A 25,652-nucleotide genomic window follows, 5' to 3' on the forward strand; every position below is an offset into this window, starting at 1 on the left:
GCCTGGCCAACATGGCAAAACCCCATCTCTACTGAAAAATACAAAAATTAGCCAGGTGTGGTAGTGCATGCCTGTAGTCCCAGCTACTTGGGAAGCTGAGGCAGGAGAATCACTTGAACCTGGGAGGGGGAGGTTGCAGTGAGCCGAGATTGCGCCATTGCACTCCAGCCTGGGTGACAGTGAGACTCCATCTAAAAAAAAAAAATTATAGGAAAACGTTCTTTCTACAAAAATTCTTATTAAAAGGTAAATAATTTTGTCTAATTCAAAGCTTATTTAAAGTTTACGTATAAAACGAGTTAAAAAGAACAACGAAATAAGAGAGACCAAGGAAAGTTATAGATATAAAGAGGTCTTTTTGTTAAGTAAGGTTAAAAGAAAAATAATTTTATATGAGAAGGAATCTTGTATGGTAAATTTTTGTCCTTAAATAAATGACTGGTTGTTTAAAAAAAGGGATGTTCAGGACAAACTAGAAAGTCCACAAGTCGTGAATGGTCTCTGTAAGCTGCAATACATTTGGTAAAAAAGGAATTTATAAAAATGTTACATGATAAATCAGGTGCGGTGGCTCATGCCTGCAATCCTAACACTTCGGGAGGCCGAGGAGGGTGGATCACTTGAGGTCAGGAGTTCGAGACTAGCCTGGCCAACATGGTGAAACTCTGTCTCTACAAAAATATAAAAATTATCAAGGCATGGTGGTGCACGCCTGTAGTTCCAGCTGCTCAGGAGGCTGAGGCAGGAGACTCAATGGAACCTGGGAGGCGGAGGTTGCGGTGAGCCGAGATCATGCCACTGTACTCCAGCCTGGGGGACAGAGTGAGACTCCATCTTTAAAAAAAAAAATTGTTTTAAGGGGTAATGAATGCCGGTCCATGTCCATTCCTATCTGGCCTAGAAACTTTAATGGGCTGTAAATCTTTTAACTGTAAGTCCCTGGGTCATAGGGAGTCTCATTGAAGGACAGGATTGACTGAGGGTAGGCAGCCACACCAGCCCAGCAATGCTATGAGACACAATAAAGATTTGGTAGCCATTGATGTTGCCTCTGGCAAATCTTGGCCAGAAGGGGGTGAATGTAAGCCAAAAATTAAATTCTAAGGCCCCCCCTGCCATCCGAATGGACCCTTCTCTCAGCCAAGGGTGTTCCAGTGTTAACCTGGAAACTTGCTCAGGCCATGGCCGGAAGGGGTCGTGGGTCATGCCTCCTCCCTTTTGGAATTCAGGAAAAGCCGACTAGCATTAACATCAACACAGGCCTTAAGTCTGATAGGAAACATTTACAATCTATTCTCTCTGAAGCCGGTGACCCGAGGCTTCAGCTGCGTGGAAAACCACAACCCCTTACTGCAACCCAGACGTTCCTTTTTATTGATAATAACTGTTTCAATCACTGTCAATCAGAATCATTTTGAATCTACCTATAACATAGAGGTCTCCCCACACCACCCCAACTTATCCTGCTCTTTCAGATTGAACCCGTGTAAATAAATCACGTCTCCCTAAATTGTATAAAAGCAAGCTGTGCCACATGCACCTCAGGCACCTCCCGAGATGTCATGTGTGTGTCGTTAACCTTGGCAAAACAAACTTTCTAAAGGGACTGAGACCTTCCTCAGTTTGCACCCTCCAGGCTGGGTTCTCTGTCCCTCAAGCACCCCCTGGCCAGACAGTCCCTGCTGTTCAGAGGCAGCCAAGGCTTTCTGGTCCGACCCCAGGGGCTGGAGGTGGGGGCAGGAGGTGGTAACTGGGTTGGGGGATGTTTTCTTGGTTGCCAAAGCAGAGGGTCCCCCCCCCGCTGCCCAAGATGCTGAGGGTGGTCCCTGGTGTCCTATTCCTGAAGCTGCCAGAGGAAGTCCCTCCGGAGGGCCGGCCCACAGCAGAAGGGCCGCTCCTGCCCTCGGAGGGCAATCTCAGGGTTGAGAAGGTTACAGCCACCATCCACCACCAACCTAGCTGCTTGTGCCAATCCCGCTGGCCAAGGCCATCGGCTCTATGGCTAGAGGCCTGGGCAGCCTGTGTCCTGCTTACCAGGAGGCCACAAATGCGGGTGGGTGGGGTGGTGGGGTCTTGGCAAGACGTGCTGGCCACACCTGTCCAGGGCACCTTCTCCCTGGGGTGTGACTCAGCCATGCTCCTGAGCAGGGGCCTCTGAGCTGAGCCTCGCTGCAGCTTTCCCACCTGCAGAACCCTCACAGGTGTGCTCTCATCGCACACTACTGAGGGACAAACAAGGCAGGGCGGGCCTCCATCTGCCGCAGGCCACAGCCGTGAGTGTGCATGCGAGTGGACGTGCTGGTGCCTGTATCTGCGGCCGGCGTGGCTTCCCTTACATAACTTTCCATGCTGTAAAAACAGCTCGGCCTGCCCTGCATGGGAACGGCAGAGGCCTCAGAGGAGGCACAGAAAGGAGGCTGGATGCTGAGATGTTTTCCGAAGGTGGAGCCAGTGACGGCAGTAATGGAGGCAGGCTGGATTCCCACGGGCTGAGGCTGCGTGGACACTCCTCCTGGCTTCTGCCCCAGGGCCTGCACCAGCGTCTCAGACCCACCAAGGTGTCCCAGAGGGGCAGAGTCAGGGCCGAGCATGGACACAGCCTGCCCTCTGCCCGTAGCCACAGGGGGACCGACCCTCAATATCCAGCCACCTCGCTGACCTGTGGGTGTCCCTGAGAGGCAGCCAGGGCTGAGGCAAAGGAGAGGGCCACAGGCAGCCAGGTGGCGAGGTCCACCTCCTGATCCCCCACCAGGGGACCACCCTCAGCTCCCCGCTGTCTTCAGCTGCCTCTCAGGGAGGCGGTGGGCTGTCTGCCTGCCCCCAGCGTCCCACCCCAGCGCCCCGCCACCAACCGCTCCCTCCCAGCGTGTCTGGGGTCAGAGAGGTGGAGAGGACGCAGCGCCCCGCGCTTTCTGCAGTCTGTCCAAGCGGAGGTCAGGGGCATCCCGGGGCTGGGCAGGCACCTGCAGGGGAGGGTGCTGGGGCGCGGACGTAGGTTGCAAAGCGATCCCACGCATGTCACTCTCGGGTCCCTGAACGAGAGCTCTGAGCTCTCTGGAGCCCAACCCTCCGCCGAACCTCCAGGGGCCCGGGACGCTCCATGCCCGGGCCGCGCCGCGCCTCCCCTAAGGGCCGGGTGGGGCGTGGGAGCGGAGGACGAGGCGGGAGCCGGGAGGGTCGGGGTTCTTTGTCCACCGGGGTCGCCCTCAGCCGGGCCTGCCGCCCTGGGCCGTGGCACATGGGGAGGGAAGCGCGCGGCTGCGGGGTCTGGGGCTCTTGCGCCCACTAAAGGTATCCGAGGCCGCCCGCCAGTGCGCAAGCGCCGCCCCGCCCCCCGGCCCATCCCCCACCCCGGGGTCGACGGCACAGAGAGTCGTGGGCGCGGTCCGCCAGGCTGCCTAGAGCGGCCCGCCCCCCCCCTCCTCCCCCCCCGCCCCGGACCGCGCACCGGAAGCAGAAGCTAGGCTGGTTCCGCCCCGCGAGCGGCCATCTTGGAGGCTGAGGCGGCGGCGGCGCTGCGGCGGGTTCGGTGGGCCCAGTCCCGGGGCGGTGCGGCTGTTTCGGGCGCGGCCCGGGGCTGCGGGGGACTCTGCGCGACGCTTTCCCGTTCGCGCCCGCCGCCCGCGGGGCCCCGGCCCGAGCCTGCCTGAGCGGAACCCGAGGTCGGTTACGGCGGGATCCCGGAGCTCCGGGTCAGGGTCAAGTCGGGGACTTGACCACTCGGCCGAGTCTCCTGTCAGTTGGGACACTTGCGGCTGCCCCAGGACGGGCAGCCTCGATCCTGGTTCGTCAATGGGTCACGGGAGTCTGTCGGGGGAGGGCTACCGTTGAGCCCGCCGTCGCCTCGTCCCTGAACTGTTAGACTCCAGATTGCCCCGTAAACCCCGAGAGAAATGAGCGTGCCCGGGACTGTGCTTAGGGCCAGCGTTTCTGGGAAATCCGGGCGGTGACAGTGGGAGACCGGAGTCTGGCTCCACCGCCGGCCGGCGGGAGTGAGACACGAGCCCGGAACAAGTCTAAGCTGCGCCGGGCCTCGCCATCCACACCTGCCAATTCCCTGCATCCTTTCAGCCCCTGGCCAGGTGTCACCTCCTGGCCTCTTTTTCGGTGCCTGCCACTTAGTGCGTGTGTATTTAACTCAAGTCCGGTTGCCATCCTCTTGCCAGATCCAGATAGAAAGCGGCTGAAAGGTCGGGCCTCAGCCCGGTGGGAGGGCAGCGAAGAGTGTACAGCAGGCTTGGCTGGGGCAGGTCGGTGGCCCCGCGCCCTGCTCCAGGGGAACCAGACGGTGTAATCTGGCTTCCGAAGAAAGGATCGTGAGTATCTCGCTTAGTCTAGCACCTGAGCCTAGGGCGTGGTTGGGTCTGGGTGCCCGGAACTCGCAGTCCGTCATCTGCACGGCCTGGCACCGCTGACCTCTTTAGCAGTTCCACTCTAGGCAGGGATGTGCGTGAGTGACAGGCAGGTGAGCCAGGCAGGTAAGTGAGCCAGGCAGGTAGGTGCGTGGATGAGTGACAGGCAGGTGACCCAGGCAGGTGCATGTATGAGTTGCAGGTGAGTGTCCCACTTCCATCGGCCCTGGCTTCCGTCCAGCCTCCGGAGCAGTCTGGTGGAGAAGGCAGAGACTTCCGTGGCAGTCCTGGACCTGGGTGTGCCACGCGCCTGGCCGATGGGTCAGGCCAAGGTTTCCTGCCACATCCCCTAAGCGGGAAAGAGCTGTCCAGACAAAGAGGGACGGGTGAGGGACGCTGGGCAGCCACTGCCTCAGCACCTGGTCACAGCTGCCCTCGGTGATTCACGCTGCTTTAATGCAGTTTCTGTGTGTTAACGTTTTTTTTTCCTGTGCCTTTTTGTTTTAAAATCGTCAGCTCTCTCTCTCAGCAGGATGATATGCTTGGTGTCCTTTGTCTGTGGGGATGTTTGAAGGGAACCCGAGGCACATATGCTTCAAACTCTGTTCTCACAGTTTGCTTCCTTTGTGGAATTTTTTTTTTTTTTTTGGATACAGGGTCTCTGTTGGCCCAGCTAGAGTGCAGTGGCATGGTCTCAGTTCACTACAACCTCCGGCTTCAGAGTTCAAGTAATTCTCCCACCTCAGCCTCCAGAGTAGCTGGGATTACAGGTGCTCACCACCACACCCAGCTAATTTTTTTTTCTTTTTTGAGATGGAGTTTCGCTCTTGTTGCCCAGGCTAGAGTGCAGTGGCGTGATCTTGGCTCACCACAGCCTCCACCTCCTGGATTCAAGCGATTCTCCTGCCTCAGTCACCCAGGTAGCTGGGATTACAGGCACGTGCCACCACGCCTAATTTTGTATTTTTAGTAGAGATGGGGTTTTATCATGTTGGTCAGGCTGGTCTCGAACCCCTGATCTCAGGTAATCTGCCTGCCTGGGCCTCCCGAAGTGTTGGGATTACAAGTGTGAGCCACCACGCCCAGCCCTTTTGTGGATTTTTATTTTCCTTGTCCTTCCTGCTGTCATATTGGGATGAGAAGAATTGGGGGAAATAGCCCCCTGGCCTCCTGGGGGACGTGAGAATGCTGTTCTGTGTGAAGCTCAGGAAGAGTGGCTGGGGAAACAGCAGTTGAATCGTGAACATGATTTTAAAAGCCTCTCCAAGCAAGTATGGGAGAGAAGCTTGCTTGTGACTCACTGGATGGAATCTATTTTATTTTTGCGTGGCTGTCCATGAACTTTCGTTAAACCCACAGCCTGGCCACTTAGCTAAGCCCAGACACACCTGCACTTGAATTTTCCAGTGAATTATTTTGTATATGGCAGAGTGTTAGCTTCAGGGTGAGTGTTGAAAGGACGGCCTGTGTGGTGGTGCTGCTTGGGGTCATCGCTGTGTCCATCACCAGCTGTTGGCCTGAGGGGAGATCCCTGGCCCATTGGCTTCTTGAGCCAGGAGCTGGGGATGCCACTGTGTGGAAGCACTTCCTTCCCAGGCAGGACTGTAACCCCATTCCTGGTGGGGGCCCTCCTGGGGAGGCACTCCTTAGGCAGAGGAACCCGCCCTTGCCTCTGCTGGGGCCCCAAAGGGCCCTGTGTTGTATGTGGGGTCACATGGAGGCCAGTGATGTGTGACAGAGTGGGAGGCATTTGGCAGGGAAATCAGGGAGGCCTCTGAAGGCGGTGGCTCTGGCTATGCCCAGAAGGGCCTAGGGAGTTTCCAGTACAGTCTAGGCTGGGAAGCAGCTGTGAGAAGGAGTGTGTCGGTCAGGAGTTTGGAGTGGGGCCTGGGCCGTGCTGGGTCTTGGGAGTTGGGAACGAGGAGGGCTGGCTGGGGCTGCTCTGTCTTGGGAGTTGGGAACGAGGAGGGCTGGCTGGGGCTGCTCTGTCAAGGGGCTGGCAGGCAAGAGGAAGTGTTGCTGTTTGTTTGCTTGGCTGTGGAGTATCCTGAAGGGTGGGTGGGGGAGTGGGTGATCAGAACAGTGTGGTGACTTTAGGGGTACAAGAGGGCCTTGAAATGGGAAGAGACTAGAAGCTCAGACCTTCTGGACCCACGGCGGGAGTTGGGAGGCTCCTGTGGTGTTGATAGGAGAAGTGACGACATTTTGCGTTAGAGAAGATAATGAGAGTGGGAAGGATGTGGTGAACAAGGATGGCAAGAGTCAGGGACCCCAGAACAAGAAGCAGGGTTGGGGGTGGTGCTGAGACCACACATTTGGGAGCATGCTGTGGGTGCCCTGTCTGAGCTCTGCACTCCAGGCCCTGGGTGTGTGGGGTGAGCAGCCAAGCCCTGGCCATCGACATCCTCAGGTTGGGAGCAGACACTAAACAGGCCGCTGGTGGTGGTTCTCTGAGGAGGAATAAACCAGTCAGAGAGGCCAAGTCTGTAGATCTCTTGCAGGTGGAGACTGAAGGGAGGTGGAGTGTGTGGCTGTCTACAGGTGTGTGAATTGGTTCTCATGCTGCTATAAAGATGTACCCGAGACTCAGTAATTTATAAAGAAAAGGGGTTTAATGGACTCACAGTTCTGTGTGGCCAGGGAAGCCTCAGGAAACTTACAATCATGGCGGAAGGGGAAGAGGCATGTCTTACACGGCAGCAGGCTAGAGAGAGCAGGGAAGAGCAGGGAACACTGCCTTATAAAGCATCAGATCTCCTGAGAACTCGCTTTCACTGGAACGGCTTGGGGAAACCACTCCCACGATCCAGTCACCCCCCACAAGGTCCCTCCCTCAACATGGGGATTATGGGGATTATAATTCAATATAAGATTTGGGTGGGGACATAGCCAAAGCATATCAGCAAGGAAACTGGGTGGAGTTGACTTCTGGTTTGTGGAAACTGGGAGGTCCGGATGGAGATCACTGGTCACTGTCCGTTATTGATGGCCACTGATGTCCACAGACGTTATTAAATCATGTGGCCATGGCTGGGCGCGGGGGCTTATACCTGTAATCCCAGCACTTTGGGAGGCTGAGGTGGGCAGATTACCTGAGGTCAGGAGTTCGAGACCAGCCTGACCAACATGGTGAAACCCCGTCTCTACTAAAAATGCAAAAAAAATTTGCTTGGCATGGTGGCAGGTGCCTGTAATCCCAGCTACTTGGGTAGCTCAGGCAGGAGAATCGCTTGAACCTGGGAAGCAGAGGTTGCAGTGAGCGGAGATCACGCCACTGCACTCCAACCTGGGCAATGAACAGTGAGATTCTATCTCAAAAAAAATAAAATAAAATAAAAGAGGTTTGAGTTGGAGCTAGTCTGATGCATCAGGGAGCCGTGTTTTCATCACCACCCCTCTCCCCAGTCTCGGGTATGGCTGAGGGGCCTTGGGGTCCCTGATCCAGCCTCCTCTCTAGCATGATAGTGCCTCACACCCCATGCTCGGCCTTCAGTGCTGTCTTGAACGTCCCACGTGGAGCCACCAGAGTGACCTTCCTAACAGAATATATGATCTGCCTTGAGGCTTGGACCCCAAACCCCTGTGGGGCCCGGGTTGCCGTGGCTCCTGCCTGTGATTCCAGCACTTCGGGAGGCTGAGGCCTGAGAATCAGTTGAGGCCAGAAGTTTGAAACCAGCTTGGGCAACGTAGTGAGATCCCGGCTCTACAAAAAATAAAAAATTAGCTAGGCGTGGTGGCATGCGTCTGTAGTCTCAGCTACTCAGGAGGCTGAGGTGGTCAAGGCCGCAGTGACTCCAGCCTGGGCGACAGAGCAAGACCCTGTCTCACAAAAAATAAGTAAATAAACCCTTATGCCCTGGCCCTGCCCTCCTGACCAGTCTTATCCCTGCCCTCACTGTGCTTGGGCCCCTGCACACTGCACTTTCTCAGGTGTGGCCTGTTCACCTGTGGCCCCTTCTACCAGGAAGACAGCTGCTCCTCTGCCCAGTGAGTGCCTCGGAGTCTCCAGAGTCCTCGTCACTCCAGCCGCAGAGGCTCCCCCACTCTGCGGCTCCTTTTGCTTGTGGCCAGTGGTAAATGTTGGGCAGCGGGCTTCCGGGTACGGTGAAGGGGCTGGCGGTGGTGCCTGCCCGTTTCCATGGTGTGGATTCTCCATCAGTGCGGGGTCCTTGAGCTCAGAGTTGGAAGATGCGAGTAGCTGCCCTCAGGAGCTGGTCTGAGGCTGTGGCCTTAGCACCACCTCAGGCCCTGTAAGTGTGTCCCTGTGTGAGTTCTTGGAGGACAGGAGTGAGGCTTTGGGTTTCTCCTCGTCTTTGTACCTGAGCTGTACGTCGTGTCAATGAAGGTGGTGGTGGGACAGATGGGAAAAGAGAAGCCGCAGGGCCTCTGGGTGTCTGGGCGGGTGGCAAGTGAGGGTGACCTGTGAGCTGTGACTCTGGGTGACTGGGCTGAGGTGTGTACATTAGGGCTGGGCCCTGAATGAATGGTGGGCTGCAGAAACGGGAGTGGAGCTGCGTTGGGGGGAGAAAGCCGTGGCCAGCATCGCTTTTCTTCGTCAGTGTAGACATTGTTTTTAACAGATGAGCAGCACCAGCAATAAGAGGGCTCCAACCACAGCAACCCAGAGGCTGAAGCAGGACTACCTTCGCATTAAGAAAGACCCGGTGCCTTACATCTGTGCCGAGCCCCTCCCTTCGAATATTCTCGAGTGGTAAGGCTCCGCGCCACTGATCACCCTGCACTGACTGTCGCTGCCACGCAGGCCTCTGCTGGCCTGGCTGGGTGAGCCTGGTGCCCCAGTCATGGCATTGGCAAGGTGCTCCTGCACCCTCCCCAGGGGTGAGTGGGTGCCCAGGGGCCTGTGGACACTCTCTGGTCTTTTCCCAATGGACGCATGCCGGGGACATCACAGAGCCGTGCTTGACTCAGGCTGGGGCTGGAGAGAATCTCTGGTGTGGGGCCCTTGAGTGGGGCGGGGTCCAGGTTGACTCAGGCTGGGGCTGGAGAGAATCTCTGGTGTGGGGTCCTTAGGGGAGGGGTCCAGGTATGCAGGGTTCACAGCTGTTGCTGGCGTGCGCTCCAGGCACTTAAAGGAGAAACTGCCTTTCTAGACTCTGCTCTTTGCTTCTGGATACGGGAATTAGCCTATTTTGGCTTGGAGTATTTGACAGGACTAGGGTCCGACACTCCTGCCCCTGGCACTGGCTTGGGCCAGGTGCCCCGGCCCTCAGGCTGACAACGAGAGGACCTGTGCCTCATAAACATTCACCTCATGGTGACTCTCCCCCTTGCTGAAGTATAGAGTGTGAGAGTGCACACTGCTCTGTCGAAACGCTGCCATTACAGGTCTGCTAGTAATGTGGTAAGAAATAAAGTGTGAGAGGCCGGGCATGGTGGCTCACGCCTGTAATCCCAGCACTTTGAGAGGCTCAGGTGGGTGGATCACCTGAGGTCAGGAGTTCGAGACCAGCCTGGTCAACATGGTGAAACCCTGTCTCTACTAAAAATACAAAAATTAGCTGGGCATGATGGCGCACACCTGTAGCCCCAGCTACCCAGGAGGCTGAGGCAGGAGAATCGCTTGAACCTGGGAGGCGGAGCTTGCAGTGAGCCGAGATCATACCACTGCACTCCAGCCTGGGCAACAAGAGTGAAACTCTGTCTCAAAAAAAAAAAAAAAAAAAAAAAATGTGAGGATGTTTTATATTTTGATCTTTAAAAAAAAATTTACTTTTTTTTTTAGACAGAGTCTTGCACTGTTGCCCAGGCTGGAGTGCAGTGGTGCAATCTCGGCTCACTGCAAGCTCTGCCTCCCGGGTTCATGCCATTCTCTGGCTTCAGTTTCCCAAGTAGCTGGGACTACAGGCGCCTGCTACCACGCCCGGCTAATTTTTTGTTTTTGTATTTTTAGTAGAGACGGGGTTTCACCTTGTTAGCCAGGATGGTCTCGATCTCCTGACCTCGTGATCCGCCCGCCTCGGCCTCCCAAAGTGCTGGGATTACAGGCATGAGCCATCATGCCCGGCCTTATTTATTCTTTTGAGACAGTGTCTTGCTCTGTCGCCCAGGCTGGAGTGCAATGGCGTGATCTTGGCTCACTGTGACCTCCGCCTCCCTGGTTCAAGCAGTTCTCCTGTCTTAGAGACGGGGTTTCACCATATTGGCCAGGCTGGTCTCGAACTCCTTATCTCAGGTGATCCGCCTGCCTCAGCCTCCCAAAGTGCTGGGATTACAGGCCTGAGCCGCCATGCCTGGCCTAATTTTTTTTAATTCCAGAGAAAAGATATTTCAGTGAGTTGAAAGGAAGTGTGTTTCGGCTTGGTCAGGGGTCCACCTTCTCTGGCTCACAGAGGAGGCCCAGCCCAGGCAGGCGGAGGATACCCAGGGTGAGGCAGAGCCCCTTGGGCACCAGAGTGCTCTCTGCCCCCAGTGTTGAAAATCAGATGTGGCCCCAGGACATCGTTGGCAGGTGCAAGGGACAAGTTCCACGGTAGCCGCCTCCTCCCTGGTTGCGAGGACGTCTTCATTGTGTGGGGAAATCCCTCCCCACAAATCTGTGGGTCAGGCATCCCCAAGACCCGGTGCAGGTTCGATGATTCACAAAGAATACTCACCATTAAAATTACGGAGAGAAGGCCGGGCACAGTGGCTCACGCCTGTAATCCCAGCACTTTGGGAGGCCGAGGTGAGTGGATCACAAGGTCAGGAGATTGAGACCAGCCTGGCCAACATGGTGGAATCCTGTCTCTACTAAAAATACAGAAATTAGCCCGGTGTGGTGGCGCACGCCTATAATCCCAGCTACTTGCTACTTGGGAGGGTGAGGCAGGAGAATCACTTGAACCTGGGAAGCGGAGGTTGCAGTGAGCTGAGATCGCACCGCTGTACTCCAGCCTGGCGACAGAGCAAGACTCTGCCTCAACACAGACACACACACAGACACACACAGAGCGAGACTCTGCCTCAACACAGACACACAGACACACACACACACACACAGACACACACACACACACACACAATGGAGAGAAAACTGCAGTCAGCCAGTGGAAGAGGCACGTAGGGCAAAGTCTCTGTGCTCCATTCCCAGCAGCAGGCTTGGGTTTGGACGGCACATGTGGAATGCTGAGCTTAGAAACTCATTGGAAACTAAAACGTATTAGGGGAAGGCCCAGGGACTTCATGGGGCTGGTCCTAGGCACCCTCTGCCTGGCACCTGCCAAAATACCAAAATAGCGGACTTCCAGGAGAGCAGGGGCTCAGCGTAGCCCATGTTGCGTGTACTGTTGAGGCAGTAAGCCCCTGTTGCCAGGTGGTGGCACCTGGCCTGGGATAGCAGTGTCAGTGCGAGAGCCCCGGCAGGGCCTCGGCAGGTGTCTCTCCCTTCCCTGAGAGAAGGCCTGTGGGGTGTGCTCTGGGCCACGTGGATCTTCTCAGCCGCCCCAAGGCTGCTGGGCTCTGTCTCGGGAAGAGGATGACCTCATTTCTTCCCAGTTCTCGCAGGTTGGGCACAGGAATTGGACACAGTAACAACTTGTGGCCACATTCCTGGGTGCATTGCGTGCTGAGCTCAGAGCCACTGGGTTCCTGGGCCAATGACACATCATAATGGCATTTTTTGAGTAAAACATATCAGCTGGGTCTGCTGATACATCATCTCATTAGTATACATTACTATACATCATCCCGTTAGTATTTTCTTTTGAGTATTATTTCTGTCACTCAGGCTGGAGTGCAGCGGTGTGATCTCGGCTCACTGCAACCTCCGTCTTCCAGGTTCAAGCGATTCTCCTGCCTCAGCCTCCTGAGTAGCTGGGATTACAGGTGTGCGCCACCATGGCTGGCTAATTTTTGTATTTTTAGTAGAGACGGGGTTTTACCATGTTGCCCAGGCTGGTGTTGAACTCCTGACGTCAGGCAATCCGCCTGCCTCAGCCTCCCAAAGTGCTGGGATTACAGGTGTGAGCCACCGCACCCGGCCTAATTTTTGTATTTTTAGTAGAGACGGAGTTTGGCCATGTTGACCAGGCTAGTCTCGAACTCCTGACCTCAGGTGATCCACCCACCTTGGCCTCCCAGAGTGCTGGGATCACGGGCATGAGCCACCGAGCCCGGCCCCCATTAGTTTTAAAGTGATGGCACACGTCCTGGGGGAGCGCAAGGGGAAAGATGATGGCCGGTGTTGGCCGGTGTTGGCAGTTGCAGCCGTGTCTGGTTTCTGGCATTTCTAGCTGGTTTTACTTTCTTCTCTGTGCTCTTCTGTTTCGTTTGGGAATCTGTAAAGCCCAGACACCTCTTTATGTAAAGCAGAAGCCTTATTTATTTGTGTGGAGGAGTGTTTAGTCGATTTGCTGCTGCCCCTGGTCTGAGGGTGAGCTCTGTGTGGGGACTCTGGCTTTGGAGACAATCACGGCAGTTCCTGTTCCTTCTGCTCCAGGACAGCTGCTCAAGTCACTTGTGGTTTTTCCAGGAGCATGAAAAAGGGCTGGGGGCACAGAGCCAGCCCCGCATCACTAGCTGTGTTCTGTTTAGCCTGCATGTGTGATACCAAAAAACACATTATATATAAGTACATTTAAGAATATACATTTCAGAGTACATCGTTTTTTCTTTGGAGATAGGGTCTCACTCTGTTGCCCAAATGGGATGTGGTGGCACAATCATAGCTCACTGCAGCCTTAAACTCCTGGGCTCAAGTGTTCCTCCCGCCTCAGCCTCCTGAGTAGCCGGGCTGCAGGCATGCACTACCACACCCAGCTAACTTTTTTTTTTTTTTTTTTAAATAAAGGTGGGATCTTGCTATGTTGCCTAGGCTGGGGTCAAACTCCTGGGCTCAAGTGATCTTCCACCGTGCCCTCCCAAAGTGCTGGGATTACAGTCTTCAAGTACATCTTAGTAATGTACTGTGAAATTAAAATTTATTTAAGATTTCAGTTATTAATTATTAAGATTAGCTTCGTGCATGTTATATTGTCGAAACAAAGGTACTTTATGGTAAACTTATAAAGTATAGTCTCTAAGATCCTGTTACAAGAGACTAAAAGCACCCATGGTAGAAGAGACCGGGGGTTTGAAGCCGTGTGGCTGTGTGACATTTCACCTTCATTTGTTCACTGCCTGAATGTGAATGTAATTTTGGCTGGGTTCTATAAACCCCAGGCTTGGAATGATTCAGATTTTGGAGAATTTGCTGTCCCCAAATCCCAAGTAATTTTCTTCTCTCCCTTAGGCACTATGTCGTCCGAGGCCCAGAGATGACCCCTTATGAAGGTAAGGATTCTGTACTTAGGTAGAAGAACACCAGGCAGTTTTTATATTCTGAATCAACCTTGCCTGTTCAACATCTTTGATTTGCAAACAGCAGCCTTTTTACTTTGGATGTGCGCTAGTTAAATTGGCTTAGTTGGAACTCCTCCTCGTCTGCTTCTCCACACGCTGGAAGTGTTTGCTCCGCTGATGTGTCTCAGCCTGCAGGGCCGCCTGTAGCGTCTGTGTTCATCAGCCTCTGACACCGTGGGGCCATAGCTGAGAAAACCAGACCAGGGTAAACACTGAAGCTGGCATGTTCTACTATTTCTTAAGACCCAGTGCATATCGTCAAAGGAAAGGCATATATATTCAGTTATTCAGTGTGCCCTCTGTGCTGGGCGCCCCCAGGGTTTCACGATCCCCAGGACGGTCTCAGAGCTAAGCGGAAGTACCCCTGTGTGGTGGCACCTGGGGCTTCGGGAGGCTGCAGGACCTGCCCAGTATCTCAGCCCTTCATTGGCTACCAAGGCTGATCCAGCAGCCTGACCCCTCCAGGTCAGCAGACACCACCTAGAGACCTGGTGTCATTTATAGAGTAGATGCTGGAGCTGTCAGCAAGTTTCTGGGGCCTTTGGCGGAGGCTGGTGCCAGCCTCGGTCTGGACCAGGTCAGGAGTCAGCGTGCCCGTGAATACTGTCCCACCGGCAAGCGCAAGGCAGAGCGGGGCCAGGTCAGCAGTTGCTGTCCAGCCACAGGGCCCCGGCTTCAGGTGGCTCGAGCAGCAGGCTCTGTTTGCCTGTATGTGGAGGCTTTGGGTGAGATTTCACTAGAGGAGAGTGCTGCTGCTAGAAGAAGGTTTGCAAACCCCTGCTTTGGACTGTCGGGAGGGTTGTGGGTGGGTAAGAATGAAAATGGCTCTCCTGAAGGCATTTTGGCCGAGTTATCACAGCCACACCTGTGGACTCTCCTTTGGCCCAGGAATCCCAGTTCTGGGATCATCTGCAACTAGAGCAGCCAGAGTGCAGGAGCACATCTGTAGGGTGGGCCCTGGATCATAGTGTCACTGACCATGACCAACGTCGGGGATGCCAGCGGGCTGTGGCGAGATAAGGCCCGGGAGCAGGTGTCCAGAGCGTGTTAAAGTACTTGTTATGATGCGTCTGTGCGCCTTCAGCCGATCTGAAGGATATATACCACCAAGTGAGTAGTGGTTGGCCGGGCGTGGTGGCTCACGCCTGTAATCCCAACACTTTGGGAGGCTGAGGTTGGCGGATCATCTGAGGTCAGGAGTTCCAGACCAGCCTGACCAACATGGAGAAACCACATCTCTACTAAAAATACAAAATTAGCCGGGTGTGGTGGCGCATGCCTATAATCCCAGCTACTTGGGAGGCTGAGGCAGGAGAATCACTTGAACCCGGGAGGCGGAGGTTGCAGTGAGCTGAGGTTGTGCCGTTGCATTCCAGCCTGGGTGACAAGAGTGAAACTCGTCAGGAGATCCAGACCATCCTGGCTAATACGGTGAAACCTTGTCTCTACTAAAAAAAATACAAAAAAATAGCTGGGTGTGGTGGTGGGCCCCTGTAGTCCCAGCTACTCGGGAGGCTGAGGCAGGAGAATCGCGTGAACCCAGGAGGCGGAGCTTGCAGTGAGCCGAGATCGCTGCACTCCACCCTGGGTGACAAGATCGAAACTCCATCTCAAAAAAAACCCAAAATGGGTGGTGGTCTTTGACAAGCAAAAGTATGCCAGCTTTACATTTTTTTTGTTTGTTTTGTGGTTTTAGTTTTTTTAAAAATAAATAGTGAATATTAAGTCTGTATCCACACCCCGTCTCCCTCAACATCACCAGCCAGGTCAGTTGCTGGTGGACATGAGCTGCTCCCCCGACAGGGCTGGACACAGTTGGGAGAAGAGGGGGCAGCCCCTGGGTGTGGTGTGGCCGTTGCCGGCCCCAACCCTGTCACTTGTGCTTTTATCTTGGTCCCCTCCCATCCCTTCCGTTGTTCCCCACAACCCTGTGTGGCTCTGTGCTGGTCCTGGGTCTCAGGAAAGCCTCCCTTCAGAGAGAGAAGGTGTGTTCCTACTCCCCCTGCCTTTTCCCTCTGGCACTGCTGCTCCCGTCCCCGCGGCCCTCCCCCTCACTGGGGGATGCCTTTTGCTCTCTGCAGCCCTGCCCTCTGCTCTCCTTCAGGGTCTCCAGGGAACCCCTCCGAATTGCCACTTGCCGAGGGGCTGTTCTCAGTCCTCAGTTTCTTAGCCTCTGGTATCTGATGCTGCTGACGACGGCTTCCTTCCTGACTTCGGGATTTCTGACCCCTCTTCCTGCCTTCTTGGTAGCTCCTGTGCCAGGTCCATGTCTTTTTGGCCTGGCGTGCATTAGCTGTGTCCCCTCCGTGCACTGGGCTCCGTGGCTGTTCTGTCCCTGGTGCTGCCCAGGCATGCCCACTCTGACAGTTCAGAGCTGGCTTCCTACAAATGTTGCTAAATAATTCCCCTTGAGTGACTCTGTAGATTTCACACAGTCCTAACAAAATCTCAGTTTTTTATACTACACAAGCTTATTCTAAAATTTACGTGCAAAGGCAAAGGACCTAGAATAGTTAAAACAATTTTTCTAAAGAATGAAGTGGAGTCTGTGGTTTCAAGACTTACCCCAGTGATGAGGGTCAGGCAGTGGTAGAGGAGGGACAGGCCATGGGGCAGAGTAGCCAGCTAGGCCTTTGCCTCAGGCTTTTCAGCAGATGGCCTGGGGTGTGGGGATGTTCAAGCCGCCAGGGACCCACTTCAGGACAAGTGAGTGCTTCCTGATTTTCACCTGGTGCTGTGAATGTCTGTGTGTGTGGCTCTTGGTGCGTTTGTCTTGGGTTTCTCTGGTGGGTGACAAGCAGTGGGATAGCCGTCTGGGGCTTCCCGATAGGTGTGTGCACGCAGTGAGGCAGCAGGGTGTCCGTCTCCCATCCCGACAGGTGTGTGCGCGCGCAGTGAGGCAGCAGGGTGCCCGTCTCCCATCCCGACAGGTGTGCGTGCACAGTGAGGCAGCAGGGTGTCCGTCTCCCATCCCGACAGGTGGGCGCGCGCAGTGAGGCAGCGGGTTGTCCGTCTCCCAGCACGCTCTGCACTCAACTGGCCTTTTTCTGCCGTGTAAGTTACTCTTGCCCATTAGCACTGAGCTAAACGTCGTTCCAGCCTCGCTTTGGCTGTTCCCGCTTCCTCTCTTAAGCAAGCCTGTTTCTGTCTTTCACTCATTTTCCGGTTTGGCCTTTCCTCATGATCCCGTGTGTCTTCTGGGTGTCATTCCTGGGGTCCGCCTTTCCCTGGTGGATGTGGCCGCGCACCAGGCTGGGTTACAGTGGCAGTTGCTCATGCTGTCCCTCCACCGTTGACTCCACCTCTGTTCCTGCGTGTCCTCGAATGCCAGCCCTGAGCAGAGTGCAGAGAGGAAGCTGCAGCGTCCCCCTGCTCGGCCACGTGTGTCTTCAGGGGAGGCAGACAGTGAAGCCGTGTTTTCATTTAGGATCTATGGGAGGGAGAGCACCCCCAGTGATCAAGAGAGAGACGCGAGGGAAACCCGTGTGGGAGGCCACACATGTAGGGAGGCCAGGGAAAGTGGAGAGAGACTGGGACCCCCAGGCCAACCCTTTATTGGGTCCAGGGCGTTCCGCACACAGGTTTCCCTCGGGGAGTTTTAACTGGTGGGTTTAAAGCAAGTGGGCACGAGCCCCGTGGGGCCACACTGTGACTGTGGGGGACTCCGTGGTGTGGCTGCACAGTCCATGTGGGGCGTGGGGTCCGTGGGGACACGGGGGGTGGTCACCAGGGGACAGTGTGTAGGGCGGGCGTCTGGGTGGATCAGCTCGAGGAAGGGGGATGTGCACTGAAAATTGTTGCGGGTGGCGGCCCCGCTTCTGGTCAGAGAAAGTCCAGCCTAGATTCAGAGTGGATGCCGAGGCGGCCTAAGACGATGAGTGTTCCTGCAAGATGTGAAGCACTCGAGGGGCAGGGGTGCTGCATCCTACACAGGGTGGCTCTGGAGCAGAAGAGCCCGCGGCGATTTGGGGACTCGCATTGGGGCAGGGCTGTGCACAGGGAGCCCGAGGGGGGACAGAGGCCAGTGCTCCTCAAACCCGATGGCATGCACACGCGCACACACACGCACGTGTCCTGATGGCACGCACACATGCCCACGCCCATGTGTCCTGATGGCACGCGCGTGCACACACACGTCCTGATGGCATGCACACACACGTCATGCACGCAGGTGTGGCCAGGGGGCTTATGCACTTCTGGTCCTCTGGTTGGGGTTGGCCCCAAGCTCTGAATTTCCAACCAACTCCAGGTGCAGCCTGGGCAGCCAGGTGTGGGCCTCGGGCTGGGGCGGGGCTGCCATGAGGCAGCTTGTGGAGGGTCCGGGAGCAGGGCCAGGGGCGGCCACACAGGGTGTGCGGCTCTAGATTGTTTTGAAGGTGGGGCCAACAGGATTTGCTCATGGGGTGGGTGTGGTACCAGGAGGATGGAGTTGCCAAGTTGCCATTTGGTGAAGTGGCCGGATTTCTGTCCTGGATGGGGGCGTCTAGGTGCTGTGCTGTGGATGGTCAGTGTAGTGGCCTGGAGTGTGCAGGGGGCCCGTGGGTGCAGGGTGGGGGAAGTGGCTGAGCAGCCATTGCAGGGCTCCTGATGGGAGGCCGTGAAACTAGGGCGACCCCAGGAGAATGCCGGACTGAGAGGAGAGTACCCTGTCCGTGGGTGGGTGAAGAGGGGCTGGCTGGAGTGGGAAGAGGGGGTGGGGAGTGGAGGAGCTAGACCAGGGTGGGGCTTTGGAGAGGCAGAGCCAGGAGTGGCCCCTTACAAGGCTATGCCATTGGGTGGTCAGAAACCAGTGGGACGGCTGGGCGAGGTGGCTCACGCCTGTAATCCCAGCACCGTGGGAGGCTGAGGCGGGCGGATCACGAGGTCAGGAGATAGAGACCATCCTGGCTAACACGGTGAAACCGCGTCTCTACTAAAATTAAAAAAAATTAGCCAGGTGTGGTGGCGTGCGCCTATAGTCCCAACTACTCAGGAGGCTGAGGCAGGATAATCACTTGAACGTGGAAGGCAGAGGTTGCAGTGAGCCAAGATCACGCCACTGCACTCCAGCCTGGGTGACAGAACAAGATTCTGTCCCAAAGAAAAAAAAAAAAATCAAACCACAGTGGGAACATGTGGGTGACTCTGAGGTCGATCTTCAGGGCAGGTTTGGTAGAGCAGGGAGAAAGCCTGGTCAGGTGGATTTGGGAGCTTGAGAGGGGAGGACGTGTGAACAGCCATGAATGAGGCCCAAATCCAGGGGATCAGGTCAGGGCAGGGGGCATTTGGCAGAACTTGGAGAGGTGTGTGGTGGAGAGTGGTGTGTTTGAGGTGGGTTTTGCTGGCCTTTGGGTGCAGTTGGGTCGGGGAAGCGAACGGTGCTGGCGAGTCGCTGCGTCTGGACCCGAGTCCTGGGAGGGGCAGCCTCAGCTGGGCCTGGAGCTCCTGCTCTTGGTGGTGTGTGTGGACACTCCAGGGGGAGAGGTGTGCAGTAGCTGTGGTTGTCTCGAGCTCCCGGGGCAGGTGGGGTGGGGAGGGGCATTGGGTCTGGGTGGTCATGACGGTGGGTGGGAGTGGAGAGCAAGGTCAGTGGGGGACTGAGCCTGGGAGCTGGCTGGGGACGGAGAGGGCAATGAGGACTCGGGAGCTGAGCTGAGGGGGGGGTGGCGTGGGGATGGGGACGAGGTCTCCAGGAGCCCCTGCTGTGGTGGACGACAAGGCTCTTTCTGTTTTGTTTCCATGTAGGTGGCTATTATCATGGAAAACTAATCTTTCCCAGAGAATTTCCTTTCAAACCTCCTAGTATTTATATGATCACTCCCAATGGAAGATTTAAGTGCAACACCAGGTAAGGTGCCTGGAGGGGCTGTGGAAGCTTTCTGGCTGCGGTGGGGAGTGTGCACTGACGGGGCCGCCGTTTCGCAGGCTGTGTCTTTCTATCACGGATTTCCACCCGGACACGTGGAACCCGGCCTGGTCTGTCTCCACCATCCTGACTGGGCTCCTGAGCTTCATGGTGGAGAAGGGCCCCACCCTGGGCAGTATAGAGACGTCGGACTTCACGGTGAGTTTTAGAGCCTCTCCCTGGTGGGCCGTCAGCCTTGTGTTTGGGAGGCTGTTTTCTGTTCCTGAGTTGCAGCTGCCTTTCTTTTTTTTTTTTTTTTTTTGGGACGGAGTCTCACTCTGTCTCCAGGCTGGAGTGCACTGGCGCCGCCATCTCGGCTCACTGCAAGCTCTGCCTCCTGGGTTCACGCCATTCTCTTGCCTCAGCCTCCCGAGTAGCTGGGACCACAGGCGCCCGCCACCACGCCTGGCTAATTTTTTCTTGTATTTTTAGTAGAGACGGGGTTTCACCGTGTTAACCAGGATGGTCTTGATTTCCTGACCTCGTGATCCACCCGCCTTGGCCTCCCAAAGTGCTGGGATTACAGGCGTGAGCCACCGCGCCTGGCCGCAGCTGCCTTTCTTCTCAGTAGGCGGGGCTGGGTGGAGTTCCCACCTTATCCCAGGCACTGTCCTGGAGACTGCTTTGCTCTGTGGCCTCGTGTTCCCCGCTGCCTCTCGGTCTTGCTTTTATTCACATCCAGCCTCATCCACACCCGCCAGGGGCTCCTCCTTGGGATCTTGGGGTGGGCCGAGGCAGTACCAGTTGCACAGACGGCAGGGGCCTTTTCAGCTGGGAGCACAGTGCTTTTGTTAGCTTGTTTTTTTCTATTTTTAATAGGAATCAAGTGTGATATCATTAATTGATGATGGGAAGATTAAGAAGCCTTTGTAAGACTATAAGTTAGTTTGCTGTGAAGAGTATGCTTATTCAATGCTTTCTACAACATGAAGACTGCAGCCCTTGACTTTGAAATCATCTGTTTTTAGAATTTTGAAAGAATTGAAATTAGTTTTCTGGCTGATTCCCTTCCCTTCCTTCCTAGAAAAGACAACTGGCAGCGCAGAGTTTAGCATTTAATTTGAAAGATAAAGTCTTTTGTGAATTATTTCCTGAAGTCGTGGAGGTAAGAAAGATGGAGATGGGTTTCGCCTTCCCCTGCGTTAAAGCACTTCGTTTCACCATCTGTGTCCTGAAGCTCCTCTCCCCCAGGAGCCCCGAGGCAGGGGAGGCAGAAGGCCTGGGCCCTGGGGGGTGGCCTGCGGACAGCTGTGCTGGTGGGCTGGGCCTGTCCCACAGGGGTGTGGAGCTCGTGGGCCTGAGCAGCCACCTGGGTGGTCTGGGGATAGCTGGGAGGCACAGCCACTGCCGTGTGGGACTGGAGTGCTCCCTGGTCTTGGCCTCTGTGGCTCAGCCTTGCTCTGGTCTGCCTGAGTGCAGGGACCAAGGGGCATAGGGCCAGTGAGGCCGGCCACGCTTGGGCCCTTACCTGTGAGATGGGGTCAGAATTTGACACAGCCTAGGGCTTGGTTCTTAGTGGTGGACCGTGGACTCCTGAGAACGGGAGTGCTGGTCCTGAAGGCGCTGGTTGGAGACCAGCTGCTTTTCTCACTGTTTTTCTCTTAGGAAATTAAACAAAAACAGAAAGCACAAGACGAACTCAGTAGCAGACCCCAGACTCTCCCCTTGCCAGACGTGGTTCCAGACGGGGAGACGCACCTCGTCCAGAACGGGATTCAGCTTCTCAACGGGCATGCGCCGGGGGCCGTCCCAAACCTTGCAGGGCTCCAGCAGGCCAACCGGCACCACGGACTCCTGGGTGGCGCCCTGGCGAACTTGTTTGTGATAGTTGGGTTTGCAGCCTTTGCTTACACGGTCAAGTACGTGCTGAGGAGCATCGCGCAGGAGTGAGGCCCAGGCGCCAAGACCCAAGGCGCCACTGAGGGCACCGCGCACCAGAGCGTGACCTCGGCAGGCTGGACACACTGCCCAGCACAGGCAGACCCACCAGGCTCCTAGGTTTAGCTTTTAAAAACCTGAAAGGGGAAGCAAAAACCAAAATGTGTGACTGGGCTTTGGAGGAGACTGGAGCCTCAGCCCTGTCCCGGCCACGGGCCGCTGGGGCTGGTGTGGGTGGGCCTCGTGTGCTGGATTTGTAGCTTATCTTCTGTGTTGTCTTTGGACCTGTTTTAGTAAACCCGTTTTTCATTTTATTAGATGTGGTCACTTAGAAATGCAAACTTGCTGCCCACCGCGGGCTGCTCCGGCGTTCTTGCAGCTCCCGGCGCGTTTCTCGGAGCTCCCGGCTCCTCAGCGGGTGGGAGCCTGGGGGCCCAGGGGTGGAGCTGGCGTCCGCGGGTGCTGGTCTGGCCTGGCCATGTGGTGACGAGGCTTAGCGGGGCCAGTGACAGCCGTGGCTCAGGATCCATAAGCTGGGGTTTGGTCTCAGCATTTACAAATGTGTTCACAGTTAGAATGAAACACATTCCTTCTAGAAAGTGCTTGGGGTTTTTGCTGCCCTGGAAGCCAGGAGCCTGCTCACTCTGACCACAAGTCGCCCTTGACTGCGGCGGCTGCGAGCGGGGCGGGGGCTGCCGGTGCCCTCCGCAGGCAGGGCCTCCTAGGTACCCCTCGGTGCTGCAGGCTGGGGGGCCTCGGGTACCTGCAGAGCCTTTTCTCTGAATTCCTTATGTCCGGTGGCCCGGAAACCCGTCCTCCTGTGCTGGTGGAAGGCGGAGGACGGGAGTCCCTGCAGGAGGCCCTGTGCACTCGGGGGCCTCCCTCATATCCCGCGCCCCTGCGCTGGCCTTCACAGTAGGTAACGCCTCCGGCCCGGGTGTTCGCTGTCCACAGAACATGGCAGAGGGGCACCCCGGCCCGGAAAGACGCCAGAGCCGGCAGGGGCTGTTTCGGGCCGCGTGGCTCCCCGGGTCGCGGCCATCTCCCCTCTTCTGCGTCTGTTCCGTGACTTCGCCCGGGTGGGATGTGCCGTGGGTGCATGGCGTCGAGGTGGGGCACGGCCGCCGGCAAGAAACCCACCCTGTCCGGAGGCGGGCGTGAGACAAGCCCAGCCCGCACGCGCTCATCTTTCTTCGTTTTTTGATCAGTTTATTCAGAATTGCTCTATAATTTACCAATTGTATGTATTTAACCTATTCTTGTGGAAAAAAAAGGTCTTTCATTATATCTTTATTTCTGAATTTCATGCTGCTTGTGTCTGTGTGGCCCGGGACGTGTGTCCATCTCTGTGCTCAGGGCTGGGGTGGCCCGTGACCAGGGGGGTCACACCTGCTGGCCTGGGGTGGTGTGGCAGCTGCAGGGCAGGTGGGTCCCCACAGGGAATCGCGTCGCTGGGGCCTGGTGTAGAGCCCTCTGCAGGGCTGTCTCCCCATCCCGTACTGGATGCCAGCCCTGCCCTGATCTCAGCGTTTCTGTGACCGCCAGCGTCACTTCCAAAGCCCGGTGTTTCCCAAGGCTCATGGGAGGTGGAATGCTAACAAATAGAGTGTTTACTTAACACGCTACTGCTGGGTGCGGTGGCTGCCGCCTATAATCCCAGCACTTTGGGAGGCTGAGGGGTGGATCTCTTGAGCCCAGCCTGGGCAATGTAGTGAGACCCCATCTCACAAAAAATACAAAACACTACCTGGTGTGGTGATGTGCGCCTTTGGTCCCAGCTACTCGGGAGGCTGAGGTGGGCGGATTGCCTGAGCTCGGCAGGTGGAGGTTACAGTGAGCCATGATGGAGCCACCGCAATCCAGCCTGGGCAGTGCAGCCAGATCCTGTCTCAAATGTTTTCTATATGTGGAATCTCAACTTTTTTTTTTTTTTTTTTTTGGAGACAGAGTCTTGCTCTGTTGTTGCCCAGCGAGGAGTGCAATGGTGCTGTCATGGCTCACTGTAACTGCAGGGTCCAGCCCTACTGGGCCTGTGGGTTCTTCTCGTGTGCGGAGACATGAGATCATACAAATAAAGACACAAGACAGAGATAGAAAAGACAGCTGGGCCCGGGGGACGACTACCACCTAGACGTGGAGACCGGTAGTGGCCCCGAATGCCTGGCTGCGCTGTTATTTATTGGACACAAGGCAAGGGGGCAGGGTAAGGAGTGTGAGCCATCTCCAGTGATAGGTAAGGTCACGTGGGTCTCGTGTCCACTGGACAGGGGGCCCTTCCCTGTTTGGCAGCCGAGGTGGAGAGAAAGAGAGGACAGCTTACACCATTATTCTATGCATTTCAAAGACTTTTAGTACTTTCACTAATTCTGCTACTGCTATCTAGAAGGCGGAGCCCGGTGTACAGGGCGGACCATGAAAGCAGACCAGGAGTGTGACCGCTGAAGCACAGCATCACAGGGAGACAGGCCTCTGGATGGCTGCGGGTGGGTCTGACTGATGTCACCTTGCACAAGAGGTGGTGGAGCAGAGTCTCCTCTAACTCCCCCGGGGAAAGGGAGAGTCCCTTTCCCCGTCTGCTAAGTAACTGGTGCCTTCCCAGGCACTAGCGCTACCGCTAGACCAAGGTCTGCTAAGTAACAGGCGTCTTCCCAGGCGCTGGCGTTACCGCTAGACCAGGGAGCCCTCTGGTGGCCCTGTCTGGGCATGACAGAAGGCTCGCGCTCTTGTCTTCTGGTCACTTCTCACTATGTCCCCTCAGCTCCTATCTCTGTATGGCCTGGTTTTTCCTAGATTATAGTTGTAGAACAGAGATTATTATAATATCGGAATAAAAAGTAATGCTAGAAACTAATGATTGAAAATATTCATATATCATCATATCTATGATCTATTTCTAGTATAACAATTCTTATTGTGTATATTTTCTTTATTACACTGGAACAGCTCATGCCCTCGGTCTCTTGCCTCAGCACCTGGGTGGCTTGCCGCCCACATGTAACCGTGACCTCCTGGGCTCAAGGGATCCTCCAAACTCAGCCCCCTACATAGCTGGGACCACAAGTGTGTGCCACCATGCCTGGCTAATTTTTGTATTTTTTGTAGAGATGGAGTTTCGTCATGTTGCACAGGCTGGTCTTGAACTCCTGAGCTCAAGGGATCCACCTGCCTCGGCCTCCCAAAGTGCCACACCCGACTAAAATCTCAACTTTTTTTTTTTTTTTTTTTTTTTTGAGACGGAGTCTTGCTCTGTCGCCCAGGCTGCAGTACAGTGGCATGATCTCCGCTCACTGCAACCTCTGCCTCCCGGGTTCAAGTGATTCTCCTGCCTCAGCCTCCCAAGTAGCTGGGATTACAGGTGCCTGCCATCACACCCGGCTAATTTTAAGTAGAGACGGGGTTTCACCATATTGGCCAGGCTGGTCTGAAACTCCTGACCTCGTGATCTGCTCGCCTCAGCCTCCCAAACTGCTGGGATTACAGGTGTGAGTACCACGCCCAACTGAAATCTCAACTTTTAGCGACCGTCGGTCAAGCAGTGAAGGTGGTGCCCATGGCATGTTGTCTGCACTGGCCCAAAATAAAAAATGATGTTTGGGCCGGGCGTGGTGGCTCACTCCTGTAATCCCAGCACTTTGGGAAGCCGAGGTGGGCGGATTACCTGAGGTCAGGAGTTTGAGACCAGCCTGGCCAACATGGTGAAACCCTGTCTCTACTGAAAATACAAAAATTAGCCGGGCATGGTGGCACGTGCTTGTAATCCCAGCTACTCAGGAGGCTGAGGCAGGAGAATCACTTTAGCCCAGGAGGTGGAGGTTGCAGTGAGCCAAGATCGTGCCACTGTACTCCAGCCTGGCTGACAGAGTGAGACTGTCTTAAAAAAAAAAAAAAAAAAATGATGTTTGGCCTGTTGGGCCGGGCATGTCTGATCCTCTGTCCCCGTCTCCCTTAGAGGAATCGTGGGCCCCTCTGTTTTTGTGGTGTCACCCGTGGAGGCCGTCCTTGACCTCCCCCTGGGAGCACGGTGTGTCCCCTCGCCGTGCAGACCACACTGTGAAGTCTTTTAATGAGGAGAGAAAAGCCCCTTAAAGGTTGATATTCTGCAGACATGTGTGGCACGTGGCCTCGAAAGAAGGTGTTTCCTGTGTTCTGGCAGCCTCGAGCTTCTCTGTGAGCGCACGCCCAGGCCTGCCTGAGCGGTG

At 55.6% G+C, this 25,652-nt stretch overlaps 1 protein-coding gene across 7 annotated transcripts; it reads left to right on the forward strand.

The window, feature by feature from the left end:
- The first annotated feature begins 2,461 nt into the window (after window positions 1–2,461).
- On the forward strand, window positions 2,462–22,754 carry UBE2J2 (ubiquitin conjugating enzyme E2 J2). Of its 7 annotated transcripts, none has more exons than XM_054445485.2 (8): window positions 3,453–3,662; window positions 4,167–4,316; window positions 8,933–9,063; window positions 13,582–13,622; window positions 19,416–19,518; window positions 19,596–19,734; window positions 20,600–20,680; window positions 21,181–22,754. In XM_054445485.2, the coding sequence occupies exons 3-8, from the start codon at window positions 8,933–8,935 to the stop codon at window positions 21,463–21,465; spliced, it is 780 nt and encodes a 259-aa protein (XP_054301460.1). In that variant the 5' UTR covers window positions 3,453–3,662; window positions 4,167–4,316; the 3' UTR covers window positions 21,466–22,754. The 7 variants fall into 7 exon arrangements, with proteins under 7 accessions (XP_054301469.1, XP_054301452.1, XP_054301436.1 ...); XM_054445450.2 differs by having other exon boundaries at window positions 3,456–3,784; XM_054445494.2 differs by lacking the exons at window positions 3,453–3,662; window positions 4,167–4,316 and adding an exon at window positions 2,462–2,933.
- Window positions 22,755–25,652: the final 2,898 nt, after the last annotated feature.

The sequence above is a fragment of the Pongo pygmaeus genome, chromosome 1 (genome assembly GCF_028885625.2).
Source record: "Pongo pygmaeus isolate AG05252 chromosome 1, NHGRI_mPonPyg2-v2.0_pri, whole genome shotgun sequence".
NCBI classification, from domain to species: domain Eukaryota; kingdom Metazoa; phylum Chordata; class Mammalia; order Primates; family Hominidae; genus Pongo; species Pongo pygmaeus.

Excerpts from the sequence above, each read along its gene's own strand:
- UBE2J2 (XM_054445494.2), top strand. The coding sequence starts at position 8,933 with ATGAGCAGCACCAGCAATAAGAGGGCTCCAACCACAGCAACCCAGAGG. Across the intron at positions 19,735-20,599 it reads TAGAGACGTCGGACTTCACG|AAAAGACAACTGGCAGCGCA; the intron begins GTGAGTTTTAGA and ends CTTCCTTCCTAG. Across the intron at positions 20,681-21,180 it reads TATTTCCTGAAGTCGTGGAG|GAAATTAAACAAAAACAGAA; the intron begins GTAAGAAAGATG and ends TTTTTCTCTTAG.